Here is an 8,438-nt window from a genome sequence, read left to right on the forward strand (position 1 = left end):
TTTCACTGAAAAAAATGACACAATCAAAAGACCTTCCACAAGTTTCCACCATATCGACCTGATTCAGCACTCAGATATTTTGCCATGCCTCATCACTAAGGATAAACTGTCTGTGCTGCTAGTTAAGGCTGATCTCTTGGTCACTAAAACACTCCAGCAATTCTATCCTCTTTCCTCCATCACCAATTCTTCTCCTCTCTACTAGACTATTCCCATTAGCTTACAAACATGCTATAATTTCTCCCACCAAAAGAAAAAAATGTAAAAGGTCTCAATCCCTCTTCCCATTTCAATTACCAACCCATGTCTCCTGTTTTTGGGAAAACTCTCCCAAACGCACTTGTCTTAACCCACTGTCTTCAATTCCTCACCTTCCATTCTCCTTGAACCTCACTCAGGCATTCACCTCTACCACTCCAAAAACCTGTTTTTTCCAAGTTCACTCATTTACTTCAACAGCATAACATGGTTTATCATTCCTGTCTCGACCACCTTTTTCACTTGGCTTCCAGGATATCACTCTTTGTTTTTCAGACCATCTCAGGGGTCATTCCTTCTAAGTCTCCTTTGGTGGTTCCACCCCATTTACCCAGTCTAACATCTTTGTGTCCTGCAGCTCAATCCCTTCCATCAACACACATAGTCTCCTGGCTTTAAATACCATCTACAAATATTGCTCCAGTCCAGGAAGACTCTGAACTCCAGACTCTCATATCCAACTGCTTATTCAACATCTACAGTTAGATGTCTAATAGGCATATAAAAACCTAAGATGTCTAAAATCAAAATCTTGAGCCTCTCTCCACCCTCCACTCCCACCCCCAAACATGTTCTTCCGTATTCTCCATTTAGGGAAATTGGAACTCCATCTTTGGAGTTGCTCAGTCCAAAATAACTGGAGTAATCACTGACTTTCTCTCACACACAACATCCAATCTGTCACCAAATCCTGTAGGCCCTACCTGAAAATGTAACTTCTTACCACCTCCACTGGTCCAACTCTGTCTAATTCACAGGGATTACTGCAATAATCTCCCAACAGCTTCTACTTTCTACGTATCAGCCAAAGTGCTCTTTTTATCATTTAAGCCAAGTCACGTCACTTGACTGCTCAAACGTTTCAAAGGCTTCTCATCTCAATCACAGTAAAAGACCATGATGAACTACTACCTTGGCCTTACTATAACTGCAAGGCCTTACCTTCTGAACTCATCTCCCCCCCTACTCCACTCCAGCTACACTGGCTTCCCTCTTGTTCCCTGAACACACCCTCCACATCAAGGCCTTTGCACTTGCTCTTCTGTCTCCCTGGAAGATTCTTCTCCCAGTTATTCCAATGGCTCACTCCCTCACTGCTCAAATGTCACCTTCTCGGTGAGGCCTTTCTTGACTACCCTATTTCAAACTGCAAACTCCCCTCAATCCTTCAGTCTTGATTCTTCTCCATCACACTTATAACCATGTAACATATTGTTTACCTGGCTTATGTTGTTTATTGTTGATCTCCCCCCACTAGAATACTTAAGTTCCATGAGAGGTGAGATTTTTATTTGTTTTGTTCACTCCTGTATCCTCAGGGCCCTAAACAATGCCTGGCACAAGGAAACGGTTCAAAGGCTTATTTGTTGAATGAATAAAATGAGAAATGGTCAGTTTGCTGCTAAAATGTTTTTAATACTGAATACTTACTAATATCCTTTAGGGCTCAGCCCCTTAGCAGGTAAAAACATCAAGTGGCAATTTACTAACATTACATTGAGATATTCTGCTTTCATTTTGCTTTTTGACTACTTATTATGATACTGATTCATTATCTACTTTCGTAACAAAGTTATTTTTAATTTAATAAATGTTAAGTTTAAAAAGTTGCTTCTAAGAAAAATGTTAAGACATGACAGTATGACTAGCACATGAACATGGCAAAATTAGTGAAAGCAGTACTGGAGTGACTGAGGTTTAGGAACTCTCTTAGGATAGGGTTGCCTGATAAAATACAGGACACTCAGTCAAATCTGAATTTCAGATAAACAAGGAATAAATTCTGTAGTCCCAATATTTGGGTCCAAAATATTGCATGAGACCCACTTACACTAAAATTATTCCTTTTGTGAAATTCAATTTTAACTAGGTGCCCTATTTTTTGTTTCTTTTTTTTTTCCCCAAATCTGGCAACCGTATCTTAGAAAAACAAAGAAATTGCAACCTGCCCCTCGTTGCCTCCATTTCCATCATCCAGAACAAGTTAGTGGAACTCTTCTGTCTCATCTGCTGCCTGCATGGGTTTTACGCCTCAACAAATGTGTCCCTGGGGGCGGGTGCTGAGGGCCGACGTCCTAAAACTCAAGGAGGCAAAGGCCCACACCCTGGCCGCTCAGAACAAGCAGCCCCGCCGCATCAGAGAGGGGATTTCGGGCCCGGCTCCCTTTCCTAGCCTCTCTAGAACTTTCCGGCCCTTACCAATGTTGCCTTCGATGGAGAGCCTTCGGGGGCCGCGCCCCGCGTGCATGCCCCTGGAAGGGAGCGCGCTCTCGAGAGGGCTCTGAGCCATGGAACTGGAGCGTGCCCGCAGCAGCCTCAGGAACAGCCGGCCCGCCACCATCCCACCCACGATCCGCTCAGCGATCACTTCCGCCGAGGGCATTTCCGCCTCGGGTAGCGACGTACACACCCCTGACGTCAGAAAATGCCAGGAAGGAAGTGGGTAGGAGGGAGGGGGTGCGCCACCGGGCCGCTCCGTTCTCGCGATGTTTGTAGAGAAGCGCTGTGAAAAGGAAAGGTTTTGGAGCGTGGGGTTGCCTGAGAGTTTGCTAATAACTGGGGGTGCTGGCGGGCGGGGAGCGGGAAGAATAAGCCCTTCCATTTTCGTTCATTGAATAAATAACATTTTTAAAGCGATAAATCTACAGTCCCATCACTTTTGCATTTTATATAACTTTAAAATAAATTTGATACCTAAAGACAAATCAAAATAGTTGTACTTTTAGAAAAGTTCTCCTCCCCCTCCTCCCCCGCCCTCGGTATTGGTTGTCTGGTTTTTATTCGAGTGTGGGAAGAAATTGGACGGTTTTAAGCAGGCGAATGACACGATCTGATGATTTACACAAATTAACTTTTTTCTCTTCCCTGTAATTCCAAGCACGAAGCTGGCACATCATTGACTAAATTAACAAATTAGGTTTATCGCTTACACTCCACTTCTTATTTTGTCCCTTGAATGAGTAAGTTTTCACTCAATCGATTTGCATAGTAGGCAAACATCCCGTCAGGACAAAATGGGTGGAGATTCAGAGATGTGATGCAACTCGGCTTAAACCGCAGAGATCTGGTTTTGCAGGCGTCGACAATGAAGGGAGTGGGCTGTGAGGCAGGGGAGGGTCTGAAGGGAGAAGAACCAGGCAAGAAGTTTGCAGGAGTCCTGCCCTCGGTGGAAAACTGTGCTCTTCGGAGGGGCTGAGGCCTAGTTGAACTTGGCACATGTTCTGCCACACCCCATCGTCGACCTCCGAATTAATGATCCATGAAATCCAGTCGGGGACCTTCCATCTCTTCAAACACAAGAGTCAAACCAGGAGTCAGCAGGTCAAGCCGGCAGCAGGTCCTCTCAGATGTGGGAGGTTTGAGGAGGCAGCAATCTGATCGCAGGGGGCTGTGGGGAGGGGCTGGCGGCTGGGACACCTGCCTTGAAGCTGTTTGCATGGCAAGCACAGGGCTTTTTCCTTATACTGAGATTTATATAGGATGTTGAAGCCACGTTTGCATGATATGCACATTATTTTAAAAATAGATTGTAAATTTAATTAGGATAACCTGGGTGGGTTCAAGTGGACATTATTGAAGCAGCTGAAGTTGGTCCTGCTTTGCCACTCCCCACTCCGGCAGCCACCTCTAAGTAAAATAACTGCTTTCATTTATTTTTTAATGTAAATGCAGACTTAGAAAATATTTGTCCAAAAAAAGTTTGAAAGGCTCTCTGCACCCTGAGGTCTTGCTGCCTCCACTGCTCTAAGGTTCCTAATGAAGGTTAATTGAGGTAGCCCTTTGTAGGTCTGGATCCAGGCTGGCAAGAACTCCTAAAAGTTATTTTTAAAAACCTTTTAATGTAGTATAATATTTAGTGGCAAAAATAGCATGTATTGTCAGTGTACAGCTCAATGAAATTTTCACAAAATGCACACACCCGTGTATTTGGATCAAGATTGAGAAGTAGACTTTTACCAGCCTCCCAGAAGCTTCCCCCATATTCCAGTCACTCCCCTGAAGGGAAACCACTAGCTTTTCTTTTGACAGCAGAGATCAGTTTGCCTGTTCTTTATGTAAATGGAAATATGTGGTAGGTACTCTTGCATCTGGCTTCTTTTATTCAACAGAATATCTATGAAATTCATCCATGTTGTATGTAGTTGCACTTCTTTCTGTAACCAAGAAATTTAAGATTTAACAAATAATTATGATGACTGAATCATTATATAGATGGCTTTTTCTTACCTTCTAGTATATGGTAAAATAGCCAGAAGGAAATACCTGAAATTACTGACTGTAACTCAGCTGCCTTGATCTTTGATAATGATTGCATAACATATAAACTTTATCTTGTGATCGTAAAAACCTCATGACTGGCTCCGCCTGTACCTTCTTACCTGTTTTACAGCTTTGGAGTCTTATGATCACAAAAGACAGTCTCTACTGTTTATTAATGAAGGAACGTGAATCAGTCCTGAACTAACCCTCCCCAAATCGTAAGTTATCTCACTAGACCAAGCTAAATCTAACCAAAATTGGCCTACCTGACATGCACGGTAGCTTAAACTTTAACCTGTAAGTGACCTTTAGTTCATTATAATACTAAAAATACACCCATCATCATAGTAAGGCCACTATTTTCACATATATTCTGTGACTAAGCAGGTAATCAATCTGTGCATGTTCAATAATTAGATCATATCTAACTTCATCTCGAGCAATTATACTCATTATCCTAAAACCTGCCCATTTTTTGATACTAGAAAACTACAGAATTACTGCAGTTTGGGGAGACAGATTTTAGGCCGATGGATCATCTGTTCTCCTTGCTTCATATAGCAATCAACTCTTTCTCCTTTTGAAACCCTGGTGTCATGCATTAGCTGTTACGCACATTAGGCAGAGAACCCTGTGTTTGATCAGTATCAATTCCTTCTTGTTTCTGTATGATATTCCACTAATCACTATACCACAATCTATTTTATCCATTCTATTGTTGACAGACGTTTGGGAGTTTTTAGATTTGGGCTATTATGAGAAATGTTGTTATACGTATTCTTGAGTACATGTCTTTTGGTAAACATAAGTATGCATTTTCCGTTGGTATATAGCTAGGAGTGGAATTGCTGGGTCATAGGTTATACATGTGCTCAGCTTTACCAGATATTCCCAAATAGTAGAGAATTGCCCAGTGTTTGATTACACAGTTTTCAGTGCTACCATCAGTGAATGTGGGTCCCTGTTTTTTCACATTCTCACCGACAGTTAGCCATTGTTGCCTATTTTCATTTTATCCATTCAGGTGTGTGTGTCATGGTATTTCTTTGTAGTTTTAATTTACACTTTTCTTAAGATTAATGAAGATGAACAACTTTTCATATGTTTATTAGCCATCCAGGTATCCTCTTTTGTGAAGGACCTGTTTAAGTCATGTGCCCATTTTCTATTGTGTTGTCTTATATGGACTGATTTATTGTTCCTTATATATTCTGGACATGAGTCCTCTGCAAATATTTTCTGTCACTCTGTGGCTGGCTTCTAAAAGCTTTTTTTTTTTCTTAATGTATAATTTAAAGAAAGAAATGAAAATGTCTTTTACCTGAACTGCCTGTCAATTGTCCTGTTATCATCACTAGTAATGATCCTTCAACTCTCCTACATTTCTTTATGCTTTGCTTTATTATGTGCTATATCCTTGCATTAAAATTCATTATCTTTCTTGTCCCAACTCCAAATTCCCAGGAGAGAGAGTCTGACCAGTGCAGCTGTGTTCAGGTATCTCCCCTGGGTTCAGTCATCTGTAGCCAAGAGACAGGGTCTCGTGGAAAAACATGGCTGTTGGGATCCCATCCCTGTGCTTGAGGAAAGGGGGCAATTAAAGGGATCATTCTAAGCAAAGAAGACACATGCAAAAAAGTGGTGTTCAGTACCTCCTGGAAGTGGGAAACAGGGCGTTTTCATCCCAGCTTAGGTATTGGTCAGAAGACAGAAAGTGGAGGCATGTTAGTAAACAAAATTATCTCCCGCTTAGCCCGAGTATGAGGCCACTTCCTGCTCCTGATGGGTTGTCAGATACCTGCTGGTGTTTTCAGAGCTGATGTCACCTTAGCAGAGGATTGAGTCACTCAGAATCCATTCATTCCTCCAATACTTGCTGAGCAACAACTACTCTGCACCAGGAGCTCAGCTCAGTCCTGGGAGGGCACCTCTGAAAGGGTTTCTATTTTTTCAAATGTATGTACATACTATTGTGATAAATAAAATCCTGCCCCATATTTCATAGACCACTTTGCAGCCATTAAAAATGTGATCTGACTTTCCTCTGCCACTTAGACTTCTGGGCAGCTGTATTCTAATCTATATGAAAGATTTTCTAATGGGTCGCACTGTGCTAAATAAATTTGGTTATGCTGGCAAGTATGTTTCTGGAAGCCCCTCCCTCCAGGACCCTCAGATAGACTTGGCCAAAAGGGGGCTGGGGTAAGATATGGAAGGCAGACCGGAAGCCCCTGCCATTCCTCGGGGATGGGGGTAGGGTATCCCCCATAGCCAGATACCTTGATAGGCAGATGTGCCCAGCAGAGATCCCAGCTAATTCTACACACAACTGAGTCCTCTCTGATTTTGCAATAATCACTTCCAGACCTTCAGTTCCCCAGCTCCTCCCCTCATATGCATAGTGGCTCTGCTCCCTTGGCTGAAACTTGACTGATACCCTAATAATAAAGGGAGGCTTATAGTGAGGTGGTTAAGAATGTGGACTCTGGATTCCAATGGCCAAGGGTGAGGATTAAGAAAGAGAATCCACACGAAGCACTTAACACAATGCCTGGTACACAGTTAGCATCCAATAGACATTACATAAAAAATAATAATAAATGGCTGCCTTCAGCTTGGCCCTCAGTACCTGGGACTTCACTTCTCTTTCTCTTTAGTTGACTTCCTGCTGAAATCTCACTCTCCTCAAGCTACTGTAACCCATCCAAGTCCCACTCTCTATCAGCAGATGACCTGCCATTTGCTGAAGGATTCTGGGACAGCATCTCTTGAAGTGGAGCAGGACTGGGGGGAGAAGGAAGCAGCTTTTGTGGGAGGTAAGGCGGGGAAATGTGTGTCAGAGCCTCCTGCAAAGCTTCTTTTTAATGACCCCAGTCAGCCTTCCCTTCTTACATGGAGATCCAGATGGACCCCTCTATAGTGGTGGTGTCAGAGCTTGGTCCCTACTCCTGGGACCCCCTTTGTGTGTGTGTGTGTGTGTGTGTGTGTGTGTGTGTGTTTCTCTTTGGAGGACTACCCTCAGCCTATCAGAGCCCGTTGCCTGCACGGGTGGAAAGCCTAGGACAGGATATGACATGACGTCCCTCGGGCTATGTCTTCACCAATCACTGCCGGGAGCCTTGGCCTCTGGTAAGGATAATTCCGAGGTTCGCTCTAGGCTCCACTTACCCTCCAGAGCTCCCACCTGGGATCAGGCCGACACTTCCTCAGGGACTTGGCCTCAGCTTGCACCCTCACTGGGCTCCCACTCTCCTCGTGGTTTCTACTGGGAGCACTTAATAAATCACTTGCACTGACATCCTTATTTCAGAGCCTGCTTCTGAGAAACCCAACCCAAGACATCAACTCTCTAAGGGTTTCTGGAAAAATGCTCCTCCACACCCCCACAGTGCACAGATGGTGGAGGAGGGACGTCTGACTTGGAGGTCCCAACAGGTGTGTCTGGGAAGGCTCAGGGGTCAGGCTGGATCTGATCAGGAGATTGAGGGGTGGGACTTGGGGAGGTGGGAAGGGTAGGGTACATCAGGCAGAAATGAGGTCCTAGCTCTGCCACTAACTAACTGAGTGACCTAGTTAACTAGTAAACTAGCTAGAAAGTAGGTATAACTACCTCATAGGGTAGTGGTGAGGATTAAATGAGGAAATCCATGTAAAGCTCCTAAAGCAGTACCTGCCATATTGTAAGCACTCAACAAATATTAGCTATTATTATTAGCCCTTGTTTTCTCATTGCACTTTGTGGGTGCATACATTTCACCTGGTATCATTGTCCTGTATGTGTATGTCTGTCTTTCCCATTATGTAGTAAGACCCCCATGGGCAGGAATCATCTTTGTGGGGAACATAAATCCCATGTGGCCTTGCTCAGCACTTCTAGAAGCCAGGAATTCAGTAAATACTTGTGGAATTGACCAATGGCC

At 43.6% G+C, this 8,438-nt stretch overlaps 1 protein-coding gene across 3 annotated transcripts in view; it reads right to left on the reverse strand.

Annotated features, from left to right (window-relative positions):
• The window catches only part of DGUOK (deoxyguanosine kinase), a 33,522-nt gene extending 30,908 nt beyond the window's left edge, over positions 1 to 2,614 (reverse strand). For 2 of the 3 annotated variants that reach the window (XM_037807041.1, XM_037807040.1), the window contains exon 1: positions 2,458 to 2,614. In XM_037807041.1, coding sequence (XP_037662969.1) covers positions 2,458 to 2,599 — 142 coding nt within the window. In that variant the 5' untranslated portion in view covers positions 2,600 to 2,614. The remainder of the gene's footprint in view (positions 1 to 2,457) is intronic. The other variant, XM_037807042.1, reaches the window with a different exon arrangement.
• Positions 2,615 to 8,438: the final 5,824 nt, after the last annotated feature.

The sequence above is a fragment of the Choloepus didactylus genome, chromosome 17 (assembly GCF_015220235.1).
Source record: "Choloepus didactylus isolate mChoDid1 chromosome 17, mChoDid1.pri, whole genome shotgun sequence".
NCBI classification, from domain to species: domain Eukaryota; kingdom Metazoa; phylum Chordata; class Mammalia; order Pilosa; family Megalonychidae; genus Choloepus; species Choloepus didactylus.